Source organism: Aphelocoma coerulescens, chromosome 27 (genome assembly GCF_041296385.1).
Source record: "Aphelocoma coerulescens isolate FSJ_1873_10779 chromosome 27, UR_Acoe_1.0, whole genome shotgun sequence".
NCBI classification, from domain to species: Eukaryota; Metazoa; Chordata; class Aves; order Passeriformes; family Corvidae; genus Aphelocoma; species Aphelocoma coerulescens.
In genome coordinates, this window is record NC_091040.1 from 2,888,220 (window position 1) to 2,908,929 (window position 20,710).

At 63.7% G+C, this 20,710-nt stretch overlaps 3 protein-coding genes across 7 annotated transcripts; 2 read left to right on the forward strand and 1 right to left on the reverse strand.

Moving 5' to 3' along the window:
• The first annotated feature begins 1,130 nt into the window (after window positions 1-1,130).
• On the forward strand, window positions 1,131-2,319 carry EIF1 (eukaryotic translation initiation factor 1). Of its 2 annotated transcripts, XM_068996546.1 has the most exons (4): window positions 1,131-1,287; window positions 1,614-1,777; window positions 1,865-1,966; window positions 2,100-2,319. In XM_068996546.1, exons 1-4 carry the CDS (start codon window positions 1,257-1,259, stop codon window positions 2,142-2,144), a joined length of 342 nt encoding a protein of 113 aa, XP_068852647.1. In that variant the 5' UTR covers window positions 1,131-1,256; the 3' UTR covers window positions 2,145-2,319. The 2 variants fall into 2 exon arrangements, with proteins under 2 accessions (XP_068852647.1, XP_068852646.1); XM_068996545.1 differs by lacking the exon at window positions 1,131-1,287 and having other exon boundaries at window positions 1,484-1,777.
• A 4,230-nt stretch (window positions 2,320-6,549) lies between these two features.
• On the forward strand, window positions 6,550-6,963 carry LOC138099150 (gastrin/cholecystokinin-like peptide). Its single transcript, XM_068996229.1, has 2 exons — window positions 6,550-6,754; window positions 6,839-6,963. Exons 1-2 carry the CDS (start codon window positions 6,556-6,558, stop codon window positions 6,961-6,963), a joined length of 324 nt encoding a protein of 107 aa, XP_068852330.1. The 5' UTR covers window positions 6,550-6,555.
• A 235-nt stretch (window positions 6,964-7,198) lies between these two features.
• Window positions 7,199-14,518, reverse strand: HAP1 (huntingtin associated protein 1). Of its 4 annotated transcripts, none has more exons than XM_068996614.1 (15): window positions 14,363-14,518; window positions 12,373-12,449; window positions 12,145-12,261; window positions 11,947-12,047; window positions 11,565-11,673; window positions 11,352-11,430; window positions 11,111-11,241; window positions 10,960-11,034; window positions 10,726-10,863; window positions 10,581-10,648; window positions 10,336-10,503; window positions 9,815-10,128; window positions 9,511-9,729; window positions 8,980-9,082; window positions 7,199-8,212 (listed from the first exon to the last, which is right to left on the reverse strand). In XM_068996614.1, exons 1-15 carry the CDS (start codon window positions 14,457-14,459, stop codon window positions 7,816-7,818), a joined length of 2,193 nt encoding a protein of 730 aa, XP_068852715.1. In that variant the 5' UTR covers window positions 14,460-14,518; the 3' UTR covers window positions 7,199-7,815. The 4 variants fall into 4 exon arrangements, with proteins under 4 accessions (XP_068852715.1, XP_068852714.1, XP_068852717.1 ...); XM_068996613.1 differs by having other exon boundaries at window positions 9,815-10,131; XM_068996616.1 differs by lacking the exon at window positions 8,980-9,082 and having other exon boundaries at window positions 8,085-8,212; window positions 9,815-10,131.
• Window positions 14,519-20,710: the final 6,192 nt, after the last annotated feature.

The following is a 20,710-nucleotide window of genomic DNA, read 5'->3' on the forward strand; positions in this document are numbered from 1 at the left end:
CAAACCCCCGGGAACAAACCCACATCCACGGGCGAGCTCTGAGCCTTCCCAGCCTGCAGCTCCAGCAGGAGCCGTGCCCGGAGCGCCGCAGTCGCGGGGTGGTGACCAGGCTGTGCCGGGCTCTGAGAGGCCAACCCGGGCTGAGAGGGCCACCCTGGGCCGGGCACGGCGGTGTCACCCCGGGCTGGGATCGCTGCCTGTTCCTGACACCGGGACATGAAGCGCTGGACCAGGCAGGACCTGGGGCCTCTCCACACGCACGGGCAGCCAGGGAGACACCTGGAGTGGCCACAGGAGCCCCGGACGGCTCTGGGCAGCCCTGGGCAGCGTTGGGCTGTCGTGCAGGATGGATGCAGAGATGGGAACAGGCAAACTGCATCTGGCTGGCCCCGGCTCCTGCGGCCATCTGGAGGGTGATGGTCAGCACAGCTGGACAATGTGCGGCCAGTGAGGGGTCAGTGAGGGGCCGGCAGGAAAGGGGCTCAGTCTTTTGAGGGTCCCAAGGGGATTTTGGAGGGGGTTAGAGTGCCCCAAGGAGATTTTAAGAAAGTAGAGGAGGGGTTGGAGGTTTTTGGGACTCCCGCAGAAGTTGGAGGGTCCTGGAGAGGTTTTGCGGGGGCAACAAGGGTATCTTAGGGAGGGTTGGAGGGTCCCAAGAAAATTTGCGAGGTCTAGAGAGGATTTGGGGTCCCCGAGAGGGTCTCGGGGGCTACCCTGTTCTTTGGGGGGAGTCCCAAGGGGATATGGAGGTGTTTGAGTGGTCCCGGGGAGCATTTTGTGGTTCATGGGGGTATTTTGTGGGTGTCGGGGTGGGTGTCCCAGGAGGATTTCGGTGGTCTCGGAAGGGTTTAGGGGCCCCGGGGGGTCTCGGGGGCGGCGGGGGGGAGCCGGGGGGGCCGGGGGTCCCGGGGGTCCCGGCTCCGGCCCAGGCCCCGCACTGCGCAGGCGCCACCCCGCGCGCCGCCGGGCCCCCCTTCCGCGCATGCGCTCCGCTCCCCCAGCACCCGCCGGGGCGCGGCAGCGTTCGCCCAATGCGTCCTGACGCCCCCGCGCGGCGACCAATCACAGCTCCCGTTGGCCGTGCGTGATGACGTCACGCGAGGGCGGTATATAAGCCGTCGGCGGCAGTCCCGCCCCCCTGACAGCGCCTCGAGCCGCCGCCGCGAGAGCATCCTCCGCCCAGAGCCGCTCCCGCCGCCAGAGCCGCCCCCGTCGCCGCCGCCGCCGCCTCCGCCGAGGGAAGGGAAGCGTATCGTATGTCCGCTATCCAGAACCTCCAGCCCTTCGGTGAGGCCCTTTGTGCGGTGGGGCCGGGGGAGCGCGCGGGCCCCGCCCCGGTCCCGCCCCGTGGCGCAGTTACTATTCCGGGCCCGGTTGCGTCAGCCACGGGAGGGGGGGGCGGTGTGGGCGGGGCCCAGGCGTGACGGGCGGGCGCGGCGGCCAATGGGGTGGGGCGGGGGCGGGGCCCGCGCGTAACGAGCAGGCGCCTGGGGGCGGGGCCGAGGCGTGACGGACGGGCGCGGCGACCAATGGGGCGTGTCCTGCGCGTGATGTGCGGGCGCGGCAGCCAATGGCGTGGCGACGGGGGCGGGGCCTGACGGCGCTCCCCGCAGACCCCTTTGCGGATGCAAGTAAGGGTGATGACCTGCTCCCGGCCGGCACTGAGGACTACATCCATATAAGGATCCAGCAGCGCAACGGCAGAAAGACCCTCACCACAGTCCAGGGCATCGCGGATGACTACGATAAAAAGAAACTGGTGAAGGCCTTCAAGAAGGTAGGGCTTCGGGCCTGGGAGGGCGGCAGCCACGCCCAGCAGGGATGTTTATATGGTGCTAAGGAGGTTTTTGTGTCTTTGCTGCAGAAATTTGCCTGCAATGGTACTGTAATTGAGCACCCCGAGTATGGAGAAGTGATTCAGTTGCAGGGTGACCAGCGCAAGAACATCTGCCAGTTCCTCGTGGAGGTAGGACACCTTTGGCCTGCTGGTCACTAAATAAACATGGGTTTGTTAAATGCACACGGGCCCCTGGGTGTGGGCAGCGTTCAGATGCGCAGAGGCGTCACTCCATGCTGTGAATGCGTTTTCTGTCTTGCAGATTGGACTGGCCAAAGACGACCAGCTGAAAGTCCACGGGTTTTAAGTGCCTGTGGGCCACTGGAGCTTTATGCAAGAAGATTTCCTTACCATGAAATTCCCACCTGTCCCTTGTCATAAGTTTAAAACCAGCCGGTTTGTGTAATGTAACGATCTTGGGTCCACTCTTGATCTGGACTGTTGTAATTGGTGATGTAATAAACTGACACGAGCCCATGCTATCTCGTCTGGCTGTCCCTCATTTCCCAGAGGTAACGCGGGCGGTGGCACCATCCAGCCTGAAGCCAAAAGTTCCAGCTGTTCCCAGCTAAGCCCAGGGATTCGGCCTGTCCTGATGGCTCCTCAGTCCAGCTGCACTTCCATCCTGACAGAGGGGAATTGTGTCCTGCCTGGTGCGAGGCCCCGTGCCGTGGCACAGGGATGTGGTGCTGTCCTTCTGGGTAGTGCTGGTTCCCAGAGGCAGAGGGATTTGGGGAAGCCTGGCTTGGAAGGAGTGACAGAAGAGTGACCTGGAGGCCAATGGCAACAGTTCAGGTGCTGGTACCTGTGAGCCCTGAGGTACCAGGCACATGAAGGAACGGTCCCATGGCTTCAACTTGTGGCAAGGGCTCGATGTTGGACTAACAAGGAGCATCGCTGGAGCTGGAGCTGCAGAGCCTTGTGTCAGTAGCGCTGCTGCCTCGCACCCTGTGCAGTAACATGGCTTTGGTTTCATTTCTAATGTTTTGTTGTAATGTATTTGAAGTCTTATTTAAATAAAACTGGTTTTCAAAAGCCTGTGCGTGGTGGGTTCCATTGCTCCCAGCAGCCAAAGCACCTTCCCCCCTTGCCAATCCTGCTATGGCCTCAGTGCTTAGGGGCCCGGTGGGACTCCCTGCCCTGGGGGCTCCTTGGGGCCCTGGGGGTTGTTCCCCACTGGTGCAGTGCAGGAAGAGGAAGCTGAAATCTCTTCGTTCAGTGTTTGCTGCTCTCGCCTGGAGCTGAGGGAAAGCCGAGGAGTGGGTGGGTGCTGAGTCAGTCCCTGCCCCGGTTCTGTAACCCTCGAACCGGCCCCTGTGCTGGTTGTGTTCCTGTAAGTGCCGGGGGCAGGGTCAGCACTTCTGCTTCCCGAACACGGCTCTGGGGAGGAGGGGGAGGCGCTGCCACCCGGGTCAGGCTCTGCCACAGGTCAGGGGCTGAGTGCCCTCTTCACTTTCTGAGCTCAAGCTCAACAAGCAAGAAGGAAATCTCAGTAAAATGCACTGGTTCAGGGCAGCAATGGTTCTGGGGGCTGGTGGGTGCCTCCTGCACAAGAGCAATGTGAAATGCACTGAAATGCCTAAGAGTGCACAGGAAATCCCTGGGTTTCCCTCCCATTTCCCCCAGCCCCTCTGTCCTGCAGCGGGGAGGGCCCGAGTGTCCTGGGAGGCTGCTCCCACCCTGGTCACCTGCTCCTGGCAGCCCTCAGAGCAGGTCACGGCTCTTCATCCCCTGCCACAATGACACCCATCTCCCACGTGCTGCTCGGGAGCACCGAGTTCACTGTCACTCTCCCGGGAGACTTTGCTCTTGGAAACCAAATTGCTGCAATTACGCAAAGCAGCTTCGAGTGCACCGAGGAGGCAGGTGACCTCCAGCTCATACCTGTGAGTGACCTCCAGCCCTGCCCATACCTCTGAGTGACCTCCTACCCTGTCTGTGCCTGGAAGTGACCTCCAGCCCATACCTGTGAGTGACCTCCAGCCCATACCTGTGAGTGACCTCCAGCCCTGCCCATACCTCTGAGTGACCTCCAGCCCATACCTGTGAGTGACCTCCAGCCCTGCCCGTACCTGTGAGTGACCTCCAGCCCTGTCTGTGCCTGGAAGTGACCTCCAGCCCATACCTGCGAGTGACCTCCAGCCGTGTCTGTGCCTGGAAGTGACCTCCAGCCCATACCTGTGAGTGACCTCCAGCCCTGTCTGTGCCTGGAAGTGACCTCCAGCCTGCCCACACCTCTGAGTGACCTCTAGCCCTGTCTGTGCCTGGAAGTGATCTCCATCCTGCCCATATCTTGGGGAGCAGGTGCTGGCAGTGCCAAGGTCAGCACTCACACCAGGGTGTGTTTGTGCCCACAACCTGACGCAGCCCAGTCTGCTCTGCTCTGCTGCTGCTGTGCCAAGAATTCTCGTGCCCCCCATGTTGAAGCACATCCAGCCCAGATTTCTCCCCGCTGGCTTTGCCAAGCTGCCCACAGATTTGGCCGCTGCCAGGACAGCTAGCGCCAGCCAGGCAGGAGTGAGGGGTGCTTGGTCCATCCTCCAGCTTGGCCTTTTTCCACGCAGAGAAGGACCCAGCCCGAGCGCCCACGGGCCCGGTGGCAAACCTGCGTCAAGGCGATGCCAAACCCGTGGCCCTGGAGGGAGCGGCTGCTGTGTCCCCATCACCCTGATGACTCATTTGGTCCAGATTGAGCCATTAAAACCCAGAAATTGGAAAACAATTTGTTTGTTCCTTGTGCAGTGCGCTCGGTGGAGCGAGCAATCGATGGCCGCGGGGTGCCGGGCACCGCTGCCTTCCAGCCATCCAAAGCCCATTTGTTTCGGGGCTGTTTGAGGAGCACCGACACGGCTCGTTGGGAACGCAGTGGGGACACGGGACAGTGACGTGCCCCAGCCCAGGATGTTGTTCACGGCGTTTATTGCAGGAGGGAGACAAATGGTCTCTACAAATACACTGATGGGGGGTCAATACAGGCAGCAGGAACCGTCAATATCGAACGAGGGAGTGGGTGGCAACAGACGAGGATCTTTGGGGGGCTCTGCCAGCGAGCAGGGCCCACTCCTTCCACCACACCCCAAAACTTCTCAGGGTGCAGGGAGAGATCCAGAGCTGCAGAATGGGCTGCTCCAGGGCCTGTGTCCTGGTGAGGGGCCTCACACACACACAGACAGAGCCCACCAGGTCTGTGCAGCCCCCAAACCGCGGGGGCACAGGGCCCTTGTGGCACAACACATGTTACAAACGTGTACAAACACCTGGGTGTCGGTGTGTGGGTACATCTGTGTGTGTGTGTGTACAGACACACAGATACATCTGTGCTCGTGTAATACAGGTATGTATACACACATACTTGTTTATGCACATATATACCTGTGTGATTATATAGGTATATACATATATATCTATATTTATATGCGTAGATACGTATATATGTATATGCATTATGTATAAATGTGTAGAGATTTAGATATATGTGTACAAATGTACATATATATACATAATCCCAGAATCATTTAGGTTAGAAAAGACCTCCAAAAATGCATATATGTAGGGATACATATATATAGAGAGAGGTATGTCATGGTATTCCTTATGCATCCATCCCACTGCACACACCCTCCATCACTCCATGACATGACATGTGCACACGTGTGTCCATGCCTGTAGCTGAATATCTGTGCCCACGTGTACCTGTTTACACAGATGCATAAGCCGTGTTATCTATTAGAAATGCATACATATTATCTGTATTTTATGCTGTATAGAATGTTATATATTATACTGTATTATTTATACATTTATATATTCATATATATACAAACCATTGCAGTGTATTATACTGTATAGTTGCTGTCTATTAAATAAATAATAAGAATAAGAATAAGAATAAGAATAAGAATAAGAATAAGAATAAGAATAAGAATAAGTGTCATATAATTATAGTATCATATAAGAGCAGTACCCACCTAAATAAGTACCTGCACTAGTGTATGTGTGTAGGTATCACTGGGACTCTGTGTAAATGTTTCTAGCTGTGCATGTGGCCCCCCCAGGGGTGGGTGGATGTGTGTGGAGCCGCCCAGGGGTGTGGCAGCCCCGGCAGCGCCTTTAAAAGCGGGACTGAGCTGGGGTGATGTTGGAGAGAAACACCCGTTGAGACACCCACCAGGACACCCTGCTGAGCCCCAGAACCCACACGTGAGTCTCACAGGGCTCTGGCACTGTCCAGAGGTGACTTGGGGACCAGCTGGGAAACAGAGATGGAGAAAACTTGAGGAGCAGATGGGAGGGACAGAGCAACTTGGAGATGCACTGGGAGGGACAGGGGGACCTGGGGCCTCGCCATGCCCTGGGGATGAGAACCCTGCTCCCCAACTGTTGGAGTTCAGGGAGGATCTGGATGATGTTCTTAGCCACGTGCTTTAGTTTTCAGTATCCTTGCAAGGAGCGAGGAGTGGGACGCGATCCTTACGGATCCCTCTGCCTTGACTCCGATTCCAGGGGAATTGGGGACCAGCCGGGAGAGAGGGATGGAGAAGACTTGGGGAGAAGATGGAAGGGATGGAGGAGACTTGGGGACCCAAAGGGAGGGACAGAGGGGACTGTGAACTGGCTGTGGCCTGAGGCTGAGTGCCCAGGCCACCCTCACTACAGGCTGAGCATGCCCCAGTTCGGGGGCTGCAGCTTCCCCAGCCCTGTTCAGTCTCTCCCCAGCCATGAAGGTGATGCTGTGCCTCGGCCTCCTCCTCGCCCTCGCAGTGACCGCCTGCCAGTGCCGGCCAGCAGCAGAGGCACCAGGCACCAGGGGGGACCCCCAGCAGCACCCCCCCAGCCTGGTCCGGCGGGACTGGCCCCAGTACCTGTCCCAGGAGCAGCAGCACCTCTTGTCCCAGTTCCTGCCCCACATCCTCACAGGTACTGGGAGCTCAGGGTGGGCGGCCCTCAGGGGGCACAGCCTGGCCCCTGTGCCAGCTCTAACTGCTGCCTTTACCCTGGCAGAGCTGAACAACCACAAGGCCTTTGTGCATGAGGACAAGGGGATTGAGGCTTTGCACGACCACTACTACCCCGACTGGATGGACTTTGGCCGCCGCAGTGCTGAGGACGAGGCCGGTGCCGCGTAGCCGCTGGGCTGGCCTGGCCCCGCAGAGCACCCGCACACTCAGTGCATGTCCTTTACCACAATAAAACTCTGGCACTACGGCCTCTGCACTCCGGGCTGTGCTGGGGAGAGCCTGGGAGGGTATTTGGGGGATTTGCCCCCAGCCCCACAGGGATGCACAGGGCAGAGACCGAGCTGCTCACAGCAGCAAACACAGAACGTGGCAGGAGACGCAGCACACGCGAGTTGCTCTGTAAATTCACATTTATTTTCCAGGGGATGGGGCACAGCTTGGAGGGAGGGACACAGCCGGGGGGAGCAACAGCTGCGCCCCCAGAAACATCCCAAGCTGTGGGTGCTGCTACTATTGCTACTCAGTGGGCAGGAAAGAGTTAAAACACCATTCCCCTAAAAAGCCAGTCCAGTCCAGGTGCTGGCCAGGGGCCCAGCCAGGGTGCAGGGGTCTTGCCCTGGCCCCAGCGCGTTGCCCCAGGACCCACCCAAGCCCAGACTGAGCGTTGCCCTTCGCTGCAGCATCTGGACAGCCCCAAAGGGCCAAGCTGCCCCTCGCTCCACAGCCAGGCTCAGCAGAAGCAGGAACAGGTTTTATTGCCAGAAACTGGCTCCTGTGAAGGGTCCATACTCCCCAGCAGGGACGGGGTCAGCCAGCACCCCCTGTACCCCCCATCCATGGGGAGCAGTGCTGGGTTCTGTCCTTGCAGCCAGAGCAAAGCCCCCCATGCTGGTGCCAGGAGTGCTGACAGATTTGGGGCAGCACCAGGAGCTGAAGCTTGTCCTGTCTCCATTCCCCCATGGATGGGTGAGGAAGAGGATGTGTCTCACCCTGAGCCTGGGGGTCTCTTCTTCAGCAGCGTCACTTCTGGCTGCCCTGGGCCCCTCTGAGCCCTGGCCGGGTGTAGGACGTCTCCCCTCTGGCCACCACCTTGTCCAGCCCCAGGCGCTGCAACTTCTCCACCAGGTTCCAGCTGAAGATGCTGCTCCTGGGTGCGGGTCTATCCTGACCCCTGGGCACAGGGGAGGGATGGGACTCAGAATTCTGAGGGTCCTGGGAGTGGAGTGAGGGGGCCCACCATGATCCAGTCCTGGGTGCCAAGTGGGAATCTCGCCCCAGCAAGAGCGTGAAGAGTCCCATGGGGGTGCTCGGGGGTCCAGGGCCAAGCGCCAGTGTGGGGGGAGTCTGTTCTGGTGAGGGGCTGCCGAGGCTCAGCCCCTCAAAGGGCCCACAAGAAGGCACGACGGCATGATACAGACTGGAGGAGAAGAGAGAGCAGAAGTGGGGATCAGTTGGGGGGCCCTGTCCTGGGGGATGCTGCTAAAGAGGCCAGGCAGGGCTGCGGGCAGAGCAGGACCCCCCTTTTCCTCCTTCACCTAAGGAGCCGCGGGCTACAGGAGCCTCCCACACTGCAAACTGCTCAGGCAACCCAAAGCTCACAGGGGAGTGCTGGGGGCTGCTCCTCAGCAGCCAGAAGAGATTGGGACACAGCCACTGCTCCACAAGCATTTCCAGACACCGGGGTTTTGTCTAACAGTGAACTCCAGCTCACGCCACCCCGCAACGAGCCTTGGGGACGCTCATTAGGGCTAATCACCGGTGCTCATTAATGAACGGACAGCCCAGCGCCCAGCTGGGAAAAGCTCCTGGCTGCTGACCAAGTGTGGAGGAAGGAAAGCTGTGTCTGTTCCCCAGAGTGCCAGGAGCACTCGCTGCTCCGTGCCCGGGGTGCTGCCCCTCCGGGCGAGCCCACCCGAGGAAGGCTCTCCATCCATCAGGGTGCTGCAGTGCAGAGGAGCGGGGCTGGTCCCGGCCCCAGGCATACAGACACCCCAGCAGCCAGATTTGGGGATGTTTCTTAATGCTGGCACCTCTCAGAATATCAGGGGCTGCAGGTAGCCCCCAGCCTGCCACTTCCTCAAGCTGCAGGGAGCCAGGCACGGGGCGAGGAGGAGAGAGCTCGGGGCGCACAGCGGGGCGGGGGCTGGTGCAGGCAGCGCAGGCGGCGGGGGCCACGCGCCTTACCTGGGTGTCACCGTGGTGAGCGCAGTGGTGGGGTGGAGGATGTGGCAGGTGGTGATGGTGAAGGTAGACGGGGTCTGGGGGAGGTTGTTAACAGAGAGGAACACTGGAAGGGACAGGAGACAAGGGGTCAATGGGGAGGAGGGCAGGACACAGGTGGAGGACAGGGCGGAGGGCAGGCGGGACAGCCAAAGGTGGGCTGGAAGCTCCATGCACAGGGCACAGCTCCAGCAGCAACTGAGGTGTGGTGCCTGCTCAGAGGGGGCAGCGAGCCACAGGTGGTACCAGGAGATGCCGTCTGTCCCAGACCTGCCCCTTCCAGCCAGCCGAGGGGCAGCAGGGGCTCGCCAAGGTGATGGCCCGAGAACAGCCCTTGCGCAGCTGCAGGCGGAGCAGCCCCGTGGGGACAGCGGGGTGGCAGGGACAGGCTGCTGCAAGAGGGGAGAGCACGGCGGGAGGCGAGGGGCAGCCTCGACTGGAGGACAGGGGCATTGCGGGAGCTGTGTCCCCACCGTCCCCTCACCCCACGCTCACCCCTGGGGCGCTCCTTGGCTTTGGCGGGTGTTGAGGTAGGGAGCAGCTGGAAGGAGCTGGCATCCACATCGTCCTCCTCCAGGTCATTGAGGCTGTACACCTCCTCCAGGTCGATGTCCAGCTGCCTGAAGTCTTTGGTGAGCACCCCGGGACGGGGCACCAGGATCCCACCCAGGTTGGGCTGTGCCAGCTGCTGCCAGTGGTGGAGTGTCACAGAGCCTGAGGGGACACAGCCAGGGGGAACTCAGGTGGGGGCGTTGGACCCTCAGAGCACCTGCAGCTCTGCACCCCCTCTGCCCCTCACCTTCCAGTGGCTTCACAATCTGCAGTTTGTCGGGTAAGTAGGTGAGGGAGCCGAGGGAGAAGTTGGAGCCAGCGGTGAGCTCTGAGCCCCCCGAGTAGCTGGTGCCAGTGGAGACGATGCTGCCCTCGGGGGTGAGGAAGCCACTGGAGCTCGCCCCATCTCTCAGCCGCCAGAGCTTGCGCTCCCGCTCGGCCTCGAAGAAGGAGCGCTCCTCGGAAACGTGGCTCTGCTGCCGCACCGACAGCCGCTGCACCGCCGCCTCCAGGTCCTGCCGCCCCGGGGCTGCCCGGGAGTCCTCGCTGGCCCCCTCGGCCCTGCTGGAGGGCACAGCGTTAAGGCTGCCCGGGGCTGCAGTCCCGCACTGCACCTCAGGCTGTGCTGGGCCCCAGCCAGGCCCTGCTCTCCCTGCCCCAGGCTGGTTCCTGCTCCTTTGTGACCAGCAGCTCACCAGCATCCCAGTTCCTGTGCAGGGACAGCCGCTGTCCCTCCCGGCCCCATTTCACCTCCATCCTGGCACTCACCGGGCGCCCTCCGAGCCGGAGCAGTTGGTGTGGGGGGTGCTGGCCCCCCCAGAGTGGGCAGCCGACAACTGCTTGGAGCCTGGAACGTGGTGGGGAGACTCAGAGCAAGACCTGGCTTTGGCTGTCTGGTTCACGGCCTTCACCGTCTCGAAGACGCGCTGGTAGCTCCTGTGGGTAGGAAGCGGGTGGGGGTGAGCCGGACCCCGTCCCATGGCACAGCACGAGCCACCGATAACAGCACTCACTTGTAGTCCGAGGAGGAGCTGTCTGTCCTCTTCCTCATCATCCCCTTGATCTCAGCCGCCAGAGAGTCCTGGGGACAGGGGTACGTAGTGTCAGTAGGGGGGAGAGCAGGGGCCCCCACCCTGCCGCCCGGCCCCCCGCGCTCACCACGGGCAGCAGACTGGCCGCGCTGTAGCGGCTGACGGTGCTGTTGGGCAGGCTGCGGCTCCGCAGGCTCTTCACCTCCTCCTGGGCTTCCTGCAGCATCCCGCCGCACTCCGCGTACTTCTCCTGCAGATCCCGCAGCTGCGGGGACACGGGCACAGCCTGAGCACGGCCCCGGGGATAGCGGGGCAGGACCCCCCCACCAGGCCGGACACTCACGGCTTCCCCCGGGCTCACCTCCATCCGGAGCTGCTGCTGCACCTCCTTCGCCGCGGTCAGGTGCTGCTGGAGCTCCTCCACCTCGGAGCCGTACTGCGGGACAGGAGCGGCCAGGTCAGGGCGCTGTGCCCGCACCCCCCTCCCCCCGGCACGGGCAGGGCACCCTCACCGTGCGACACTTCTGCTGCAGCTCCGCGACCTGCGCCAGGAGCTGGGTGATCTCCTCCTGCTGCCGTGCCGCGTCCTCCGCCCTGTGCGCCAGCTCCTCCGACAGGTGAACGACCTGCTGGCTCGCTTCGGCTGGGGGAGGGCCGGGGTCCGTCACCGCCAGGGCACGGGCCCCAACCCCAGCCCACGCAGCTGGGCAGTGCCTGCCGGGCGGTGCCTGCAGACCCCCGAGCCCTACGTACAAAACTGCTCCACGCAGTCAATCATCAGCTGCTGCTCCTGGTCCTCGTACTGACAGGTCTCCGTGGCGATGTTGGTGGCCTGGGGGAGAGGGTTGGCGGGGCTGAGCATGACAGGCAGGACCTCCCGTCTCCCCCGGGGGAAGCTCGGGTCCCCCCATTGAGAGCAGGGCATAGGTGGGCACTGAGGGGCCTCCATCAGCTGGCTCTGCTCACCTCCATACGGAGCTTCTGGTTCTCCTCCTCCAGGCACTTGAGTTTCTGCTGCAAGGTGTCATACTGGAAGTACTGCTGCAGGGACAGCGAGGACTCGTGCCTGCGCAGCCTGGGGACAGCAGGGATGGCACTGAGCACCCACAGTGCGGGAGTGCGGGCAGGATGGGGCTGCCCACCCAGACCCCTGCCCATTCCCCCAGCTCCCAGGCACCTGCAGCAACCAAGCTCTGTGGGGTTGGACCCACAGCCACCAAGGGAGGGAAGGGCACCAAGGGAGCCAGTGCTGCCCTAGGGATGGTGATGGCTCCTGCCCAGCACCTCTGCACAACCCACAGGAATAGTTCTGCCCCAGGTGAGTGGCAGGACAGGGACTCCCACTCACGGTGTGGAGGTGGTGGTGGTGGGCTCGCTCTCCTCCGTTGTGGTGGTGTAGAAGTGGAGAAGGTCGTCCCGCATGGAGACCTCATGGCGCAGCTGTGCAATCTGGAGAGACAAGGTGCTTCAGGACACGGCCAAGGGGACCACAGCTGCCCCCAGGGGGGCATGCAGGGGGCCAAGACCTGTGCCCAGGAGCTGTTACCTCCTCTTTGGCCAGTTCCAGCTGCTCCTCCAGCAGCTCATTGCGCTCGGTCAGGCTCCGGTTCTGCTTCAGCAGGGACTGCCCAATGCGTGCTGCTAACTCCAGGTCCCGCTCTTTCTGCAAGGGGCAGGTCTGCCTCATCTGGGATTCATCCCTTCCCCAGTCCCTACCTACCCCTGTGTCCCCAGGGTCCCACCAGCCCGCACACAGGTGGGATCTTCAGCATACCTCATCCAGCAGGTTGGTGACAGCATCGATGTCGTGGTAGGTCTTCGTGATCCTGACCACCCGCTCAGCGCACAGGACTGGGGGAGAGGGCCAGAAGGTGAACCCCCACACTGCTCAGCACTGTCCCCCCCCCAAGGCTGCTCCAGGCTGGTCTCCAAAAAGGACCTTTTCTCTGCTGGGTGTCACCTCGTGCAGGCAGAGGCGGGCAGGGATCCCCACAGCCGTGACATCACCATGGGAAATGAGGGGCTCACACCCAACCCTGCCTGCACCTTGGGGTGGCAAGGAAAATGCTGGGCCCCCTCGCTGCCCCCATGACCTCAGCACAGGCACAGCGCCAGCCCCACCGCAGGACTCACAGGCAGAAAGAAGGGACAGGGAAGGGCAGCAGCGGAGACAGGATCGGAGGTGACATCTCCAGCAGAAAGCAAGCTGGAACTCCAGTATAAATAGCTGTGGGTGGCACCGTGCCGAGCCGGGCTCACAGGCGGCGTCCCCTCCAATCTGTCCCTAGCCCCCTCCCCCAGATCCCCCCCGAGAAGCCAGCCCTGCCCTAGTTTCTCTCTGGGGGAGGGGATGCTGCAGCCCGCACCCACCCGATGCCCCTCCAGCTGCACAGCACAACGATCCACACAGCAACAGAGGCAGAGGCAGCTGCGGGCAGGACGCTGCAGGAACGGGCAGCTGCCCACCACGCCAACAACCACCGCGTCAGGCCGGGCCCCAGCTACAGCTCTGCCTCCCCCCGCTGCTCTCTGGGCCTCTGGCAGGCAAAGGAGGGGCAAGGATGGAGACATCGGTCCCCGCGGTACGGACCCTGCCAACTGCGGGCGCAGGAGCTGCCAGGCAGCGCCGGGCACGCACCCAGACGGCGGCGCTGGAGCCGTGCGGTGCGAGGGAGCCGCGGGCAGGCGCAAAGCCCCGAGCCCTGCCCGCACCCCCGAGCCTGCTTACAGCCCGGGACCCGCTGTACCCCGCACCCTGCCCACACCACACAGCACTCACGATGCTCTTTCTGATGCTCTGCTGCCCCGAGGGTGTGTGCCTCAGTTTTCCCCGGCAGAGCAGCGCTGGCTGCGCTCAGGGCCCCCACCCGCGTCCCCAGTCACAGCCACCCCCCAGTCGTGCAGACGAAGTGGGTTAACGGGGAAGCTCAGCCACACAAATCCCATTAGGCCTCCCCAGCTGGGGTTGTGTAATGGTGAGTGTGTTGTCATGGCAATGCCCCCACTCGCCACCCCGGTCCCGTCCGCTCCTCACTGCCCTGGGTGCTCCCCCACACCCCAGAAGGCACGTACCCCAAACATGTCCATGGGAAAAAGAGCCAACCCCAGCCTCACCCCCCTCTCTGCACCCCGACAGGACCCGCTCTCCGCGGGGGTCCCCAACTGCACCTCGTCAGGCCCCTGAGCCATTAATTGGAAATAATTAGAGCATGAGCATCGTTACGGTTGGAGCGAGCGGCTGGCCCTGGGAGACGAGCCTGCAGCGCTGGCAAACACGTAAACATCCATCTGCGGGCCCGATCCGGCGGTGCGGGAGGGGAGGACCCCATTCCCACGGGGGGAGGGACACCCTTCCCCACGGGCACACGCAGACCTGGCAGGGCCCCTCGCCCCGTTCCTCCGTCCTCTCCCCACCGCTCCCGGTGCGGGGACAGGTCTCCTTAGGGTCGGGGTGATCCTGGGGGTCCCCGAGGGACCGGGCGGCGGCAACCCCGGGCCAGAGAGCGGCGAGGGAGACCGCGGTTGCGGGAACGCACAGGTGGAGAACAGACGGCACCTGCCGAGGGAAGACCCTGCCCTGACCGCTCCAGACCAGCCCCGGCCCCGGCGAGACCCCGGCCCTGACCGCTCCGGACCAGCCCCAGCCCCGGCCCCGGCGAGACCCCGGCCCTGACCGCTGCGGACCAGTCCGGGGGGAGCCCAGCACTGCTGCAGCCGCATGCCGATCCCCATCCCCGGGGCGGGACCACCCGGGCCGCCCTCACCTTCCTCCAGCTCCCTGGCGATGGGGTCCGCGCCGCCGCCGCGCTCCGCGTTCCCGTTCAACTCATCGTAGGCGGCGGGGCTGCTCCAGATCTCCATCGTGCCGAGCCCACCGCAGGCGCCCAGCCCGCTGCGCCCACCCAGCCGTGCCCAGCCCAGCCCAGCCCCGCCGAGCGGAGCCGCTGCGGCCGTTCCCTCCCCTATTTATAGGATCGCCCCGTCCCCGCGCACCTGCCCGGCGCATCCCCCAGCGGCGAGGCCGGGGCTGGGGCCGGGACGGGGGCGGGGTCGGACGGGAGCGGAGCGGGGGCGATGCGGGGGTCGGGGGATGCTAGAGGCTGTCCAGGAGTGCTCGTTCCCCCCTCTTTCCCGGGTCGCCCCAGGGACACGGTCCCCATCAGGCACCCTAGGACCAGGCTCCTTATTGGGGCATGCACCAGGACAATTCTGCTCAGCCCTGGGGGGCTGGTGCAGGTGGGCGCTGTGTCCCACCTCTTCTCCCAACTCACAGCCCGGGGAGTCTGGGCACACGGGCCCCCACGGGTGGTGATGACTGCTGAGGGGACACTGGGGGTCCCTGAGCAGCAGCTCTGCAGGGTTGACGCTATGGGTCTTGCACAGCCAGCGGCTTCTGCCCCTTGGGAAGGACAGGGAGAGGTTTTGGGCCCTTCACACAAAGTCATGACCGTGGAGAGCTGGGGTCCCTTTGAGGGTCAGGGTACATTTTTCTGGCCAGCCCTGCTCTGCTACCCCAGGCCTGGTCCCCCCCTCATCACCCACATGACAAACCCTGCACCTGCAGTACCAGTGCTGGGACCTGCCAGGTCCCCGAACAGGGAAAGGGCTTTTCTATCCCACTCTAGTCTTTCCATTCACCACCCCTGGCTCAAAGCATGGGCTGGCATGAGCCTGGTCCCCTCCATGCCCCACTCAGGATGCCCCACACTCCCTGGCTGGGACCCTCTTGTCCCCACAACCACACTGATGCAGAAGCAGCACAGTAGCAGGAAAACTGAATAAATCATGGTGCTGAATTATGGAGGAGCTGGCAGGCACGTAGCACAAGCCACGTGGGTATGATGCTGGTAATGCCAGCATACTCTATCCTCATCACCTGCCCCAATGCCCTTCCTTGTTAGCACCCAAATAATCCGTGAATGGGTGCAGCTGAAGCTGCCTCTCACCATCCCACACCTTTGCCTCCTTGACCCCTACCTATTGAGATCCTGACCCCAACCACATCCTGCTGTAACCACCAGCCCCCTCCGGAGTGGGGACTGGAGCAGGTGTCCTCAGTCCCAGCCTCTCCCTCCTCCTGGCACTGGTGCATCCCCTGGTGAAGTCTGGGACACAGCCAGCACCACCAACTGGGCACCCACCCTCCAGGGACCCCAAGGACTCAAGCATGTGTCTCAGCATGGACAGGCAGGAGCTGCTTCTTCATAATCCCCTGCCCCAGGATTTGCTCCTCTGGGCGGGCAGGTTCCCTATGCCTGCACAAGCAGATTACAGGGGGCTATTTCTGATGGCAGCTTAAAGGTTTTGGTAAAGGAATGACGCCATGGGCCCCCTCTGCAGCAGCACATGCCAGGGGCACTGGAGGCCTGGGTATCTGTGACCTGCAGGAGTCTGGGACTGAGAACCACTGGCCCCATGGAGCAGGGATAGGGTGCTGGGCTCCTGTGGTGGTGTGTGCTCCCTACCCTATGGCACAGAGACAGGGTTTGGGGCTCAATCCCTTGTACTGTCACTGCAGGGGGCAGTGCTAATGGTGGGGGGCACACCTCACCACCTGCTGAGCAGAGAGGGGAGCAGCCAGAAGGGGAAGGCTGCGAGCACAGGCAGGGCATGCTGAGAATTCACCCCCAGCCCAGCCTGGTGTGAGCAGGTGGGTGGAGGCCTCGGCCCCATCTGTCTCCCACTGCCCCACATCCATCCCCCAGCCCTCTGCTCTGATCCTGTCCCCGTCACACGCGTGGCAGAGGCAGAAACAAAGCAGAAATAATCCGTCTGTGCCCCCCGCTGAACCCCGGCCTCACGCCAGGAATGGGCCACGTCACAGTGCCATGGGCATTGCCCCTGCCTGGCCATGGGGGTTGCCGGCGTCTTCCCCTGGGATCCCCACAGCTCTGGGGGCTTTGCTGGCAGCCGGGGCTCCGAGCCCCGCTCCAGGCTGTCATGTCTGAGGGAGCAGCTGCCCTGGGATTCCCTGGCTTTCACCTTCTGCCAACCCAACCAGTGTCCCACCCCTGTGAGCCAGGGCACAGTGCAGGGGAGCAGGGACATGCAGGGGGTCCCGAGAAATGATGGGGGCTCTCTCCCAGCATCTGGCTCGGCTCAGCAGAAGCTGCTCCCAGAATTAGCCCGGGATGTTCTGGGTGAGGAAATCCAGCCCGTCAATCTCATTAGCAGTGATTAGCTCCCAGGCTGTCCTCGCCGTCGTGACCCTGCGCAGACACTGGGCCTGTGCCCACCACCCTCACCAACCCCGCCACCCTCGCAGCCCACGGGCACTCACGGAAGTACTGCAGGGTCTCCTCTATCTGCTGGGGGGTGAGGGGGGCTACGGGCTGTGGGGGGCCGGGGGGGGCTTGCAACCAGTCGCTGTGGTCGTAGCCGAAGACGGTGTCAGCCCGCAGGGTGTAGCGGGGCAGCTGCTCACCCAGCAGGCTGATGATCTCCACCTCGGGGACATCCTCGCTGCACAGCTCTAGGGACAGAGGGACACGGTGTCAGCCCGGGGTGAGGGGCATATGGGGGGAGTGGGCTGCACAGGGGGTTGTGGCAGGTGAGCACATCCTGCATCCCCCAGCCCACTCTGTCCCCTCCGGATTTGGGACTGGTGCCACCATCTGGGTCTGTCCCCAGAGCCACTCGTGTGGAGATTGGGGGGTCCCCCGCAGGGTGGCACTCAGGGACCCTTGCCCCAGCTCTGCCCTGCTCCCCCCTCATCGCCGCGCTGTCTGCGGGCAAGGTCCTGCTGCCATCTCCTGGCCACGCTCTGCCCCGCCGAGCGGCGCCGGGGACAGCGGGCGTGGGATGCAGCGTGGGGTGAAGGATGCCGGGACAGTGGTTCATCTCCGGCCACAGAATGGGGACAGGATGAAGGAACAGCCCAAAGTATACCCAGCTCCTCACTCCGCTCGCCCCGGTTCCCCCAGGCGACCCACTGGAACCCCCAGCTCTACCCACCGGTGATGGTCGCGGCATCACGGTGTGTGCCCGTGTCTGACCCGTGCGACACCGGGTTGGTGTGGGGACAGGCAGCGACAGGTGAGTCCGGGCTGGGCTGGAGGGGGCAGGCGGGTGGGCTCTGGATGGGGAGGGTCTCTCGTGGGACCGGGGTGTCCAGTTTGGCTGGCGTTACGTGGGGGCCTGGCTGCCATGGGGAGAGGCACCGTCCGCCCTGGCTCCCTGGAGCTGCGCTGGCGGGCAGCAGAGTCCCTTCTCCGGCCCCTGCCTGGGGGGAAGGAGCTGTTGGGGTGATGCTCTAGGGATCAGGGACACATCCTGGACCCCCATATCCCCCAGCATCCTGCCGTAGGACAAACACTGTCCTGGGAGGCAACATCTGCCAGCCCGGGGGCCGGACGGCATCTCCAGGGCTCAGGTGTCCCTGCTCCCTGCCGTTGGGACAGGGGAGCTGTGGGAACAGACTCCAGCTCAGCTCCGCCCCTGGATATGGGGCAGGTTTAGCAGAGGCAAGGGGTCAGCGTACCTGCTCTGCGGTGGCTGCTACGTGACGCGGGGGGCTCAGCACTAAAGCAGCGCCAGTGCCGGACAGGACAGGACCCTGCCCCGCCCGGGGATTCCTGCTGGGTCGCTGCCTGTGGAGCGAACAGGGAAGGAGCTGTCGAGCTTCCCGGCAATGGGCAGACACGGGAGTGGTGCCAGCGAGAGCCCTGGGGAGCTCCACCTCGAAGAGCAAAGTCCACCTGTGAACCTCCACCCTGTCTGCACCAGGATGCAGAGCAGGGACCTGCCGTGCAGGGCAGGGCTGGGCAGCATCTGCGGCTGCCCCAATCCAACCATAAACACATCATGAGACGGGCCATAAATCCAGCATATCCCTGCTCTCCTGCCACCTCCAGTGGCACTGGCTCGGGCTGCAGCCACTGCTGGCACTGCTGCCCCTCTGCCCTGTGGGGCAGGAGCCTCTGCGCAAGCCCCCTGCCCCATCTCTACCCCTGCTCCCACCTCCACCACCTCCCTGTGGGGGCTGTAACACCAGCAGTCCCTCGTTCCTGGCTGCAGGCTCATGCCAGGGCATTGCTGCCCTCTCTCCTGGCACAGTAATGTGTCGCTACCACATGCACAGCACCTAGACCAGGCCACCCTGCACCCCCCTGGCACACAGGGACGGCGCGAGGCAACATGCAGCTCCCAAAGCACACCCACAGCCTTCCCCAGTCCTCTGCCCCATGGCACTGGGTCCGCTAGACCTCGGGGCCCAATCCTGCACCGCGATGCCAGGAGAACAGCTCCCCAGCCCCAAGCCCCCAGACCCTCGTCTCCCCAGAGAGGGACAGGGACCCACCGTGTGTAGGTGCCGCGCTGCCGCTGGCTCCGGGGAGGGAGCCCGGCCGGTGAGTCAGCTCAGCCGGGACTGCCAGAGTCCTGCGTCTGCTTTTGGCCCAGCTCCTGCACGTACATTCACTCTCCCCGGGGGAACCTTGTTCAGACACGTGCGAGCAGCTCCCATCGCCCGCTGCTCCCATCGCCTCCCGCTCCCACTGACCCCGAACCCCACTTTCCCCCCTCCACCAGCTTTCGGCTGCCGATGACCCGGGAACCTGCCCCACGGGAGCTGGGCGAGAGCAGGACGGTGCTCCCGGCACCGATGGGACAGGGGCCAGGAGGAGCAAGGTCCCGGCTCAGTCCGCCCCGGGTTACCTGTGCAGACTCGCGCCTGCTGCTCCCTGCCCTGCCCTGTGCCGTCCTGCAGCTCCTGCCCGGGCACCTCCCGCGGAGCGGCTGAGCGCCGTGAGAAGGGGAGAGACGAGGCAAATTCTCCGGGGGCTGCGGCAGCCGCCGTCTGTGACAACCCCAGGGGACGGGTGGGGACCGGCTGGGCACGGCCCGGGGCTCGCCCGCGGGAGCTGCCCGGAGATTTGGGGTGCCGAAGGCAGCCTGGGGGAACGCGGGACATCACGAGAGCCGGAAGCAGAGCGCACCCGGTGACAGCGGGCACCGGGTGCGCCCCGGAGGTGGGGCGGGACACCGCGGGAGCCGAGGGCTCGGTGCGCCCGGGAGATGCCGGGTTTGGGTGCGGCGGGCGGGGACTCCCCACACACGCTGGGCGCTGCTCCTGGCGCGGCCGCGGCTGCGGAGCCCTCGGATATCGCTGCCGGGCCCCGCCGATAACGAGAGCCGCTCCCCGGCGGGTGCGGAGCGCGGCCGAGGATGCCGGGACCCGTAGTCCGTCCCACCGCTCCCGGAGCCCACCCGGGGATGCCGCTCCCTGGGGACCCCGCAAGCAGCTCCGGTTGCTTTGGTCCCGGTGTGCTCTGGCTCCGCTTCCCCCAACAATCCCGGACATGTCCCCTGGCAGCTCTGCCGCAGTGGGACTGGGGATACCGGGACGTGCATTCCTACCCCAACGTGCGCGGGGGGCACATCCCTGCCCATGGCTCCAGGATGCCTGCAGGACCCGACCCCTCCTAGGGCAGATGTTCTGGGGCATCTCCAAACCCGCTGACACTTTGGGGACAGCCAGAGCTGACAGCAGGAACACCCCTGTGACCCGCAGCAGGGCTGACTGCGAGCCACAAGGTGGGGCCCAGGCTCGGCACAGCCAAGCCCCCATTCCCGGCACACAGGGCTGGAGCCAAGGCCTGTCACTGACTGTCTCCTGCTCTGGCAGCGGCCACAGCAGGCCAAGGGCCGTCTGGCCCCAGCCTCGTCCCACGAGCCACCCCGGCCCCATTGCCCTTGGGAAGTGCTCTGGGTTCTGCTGGGACTGCCCGGAAAGCAGCTGTTGTTTTGCTCATCGCTGGTGCTGGCACGGCTGCGGCAGGAAGCAGATCCACTTCCCCGAGCACTGGGGTTGGCTGCAGCCACGGTGCTGAGCTCAGGCAGGATGTTCCCCCCAGTCCCACTTCCCAGACCGGCTCCTGCTGCTTTGTCCCCACTTGCTCCTGTCCCAAGCACAGCACATGAACCTTGCTGTCCTGCCATGCTCTGTGGCAGCCTGGGCCCATGGCCAGGCAAAGCAGGTGCCAAGCATGGGAATGAGCCCACCAAGAGCCCTCTGCCCCACGGAGGGACTCACCATGGGCCCACAGAGGGCGATGGCTTCGCCTTCCCCTGGCTGCCCCGAGGGACCGTCCCCAGCCGACAGAAGAACAGGC

Bases quoted from the DNA above. Each gene is read 5' to 3' on its own strand.
- EIF1 (XM_068996545.1), top strand. From the start codon at position 1,571: ATGGCGTGGCGACGGGGGCGGGGCCTGACGGCGCTCCCCGCAGACCCC. The intron at 1,778-1,864 runs GTAGGGCTTCGG...TCTTTGCTGCAG, and splicing joins TGGTGAAGGCCTTCAAGAAG to AAATTTGCCTGCAATGGTAC. The intron at 1,967-2,099 runs GTAGGACACCTT...TCTGTCTTGCAG, and splicing joins TCTGCCAGTTCCTCGTGGAG to ATTGGACTGGCCAAAGACGA.
- LOC138099150 (XM_068996229.1), top strand. From the start codon at position 6,556: ATGAAGGTGATGCTGTGCCTCGGCCTCCTCCTCGCCCTCGCAGTGACC. The intron at 6,755-6,838 runs GTACTGGGAGCT...TTACCCTGGCAG, and splicing joins CCTGCCCCACATCCTCACAG to AGCTGAACAACCACAAGGCC.
- HAP1 (XM_068996613.1), bottom strand. From the start codon at position 14,459: ATGGAGATCTGGAGCAGCCCCGCCGCCTACGATGAGTTGAACGGGAAC. The intron at 11,242-11,351 runs GTACGTAGGGCT...GCCCTCCCCCAG, and splicing joins TGACTGCGTGGAGCAGTTTT to CCGAAGCGAGCCAGCAGGTC. The intron at 10,132-10,335 runs GTGAGTGCCAGG...TGTGCCCTCCAG, and splicing joins TCCGGCTCGGAGGGCGCCCG to CAGGGCCGAGGGGGCCAGCG.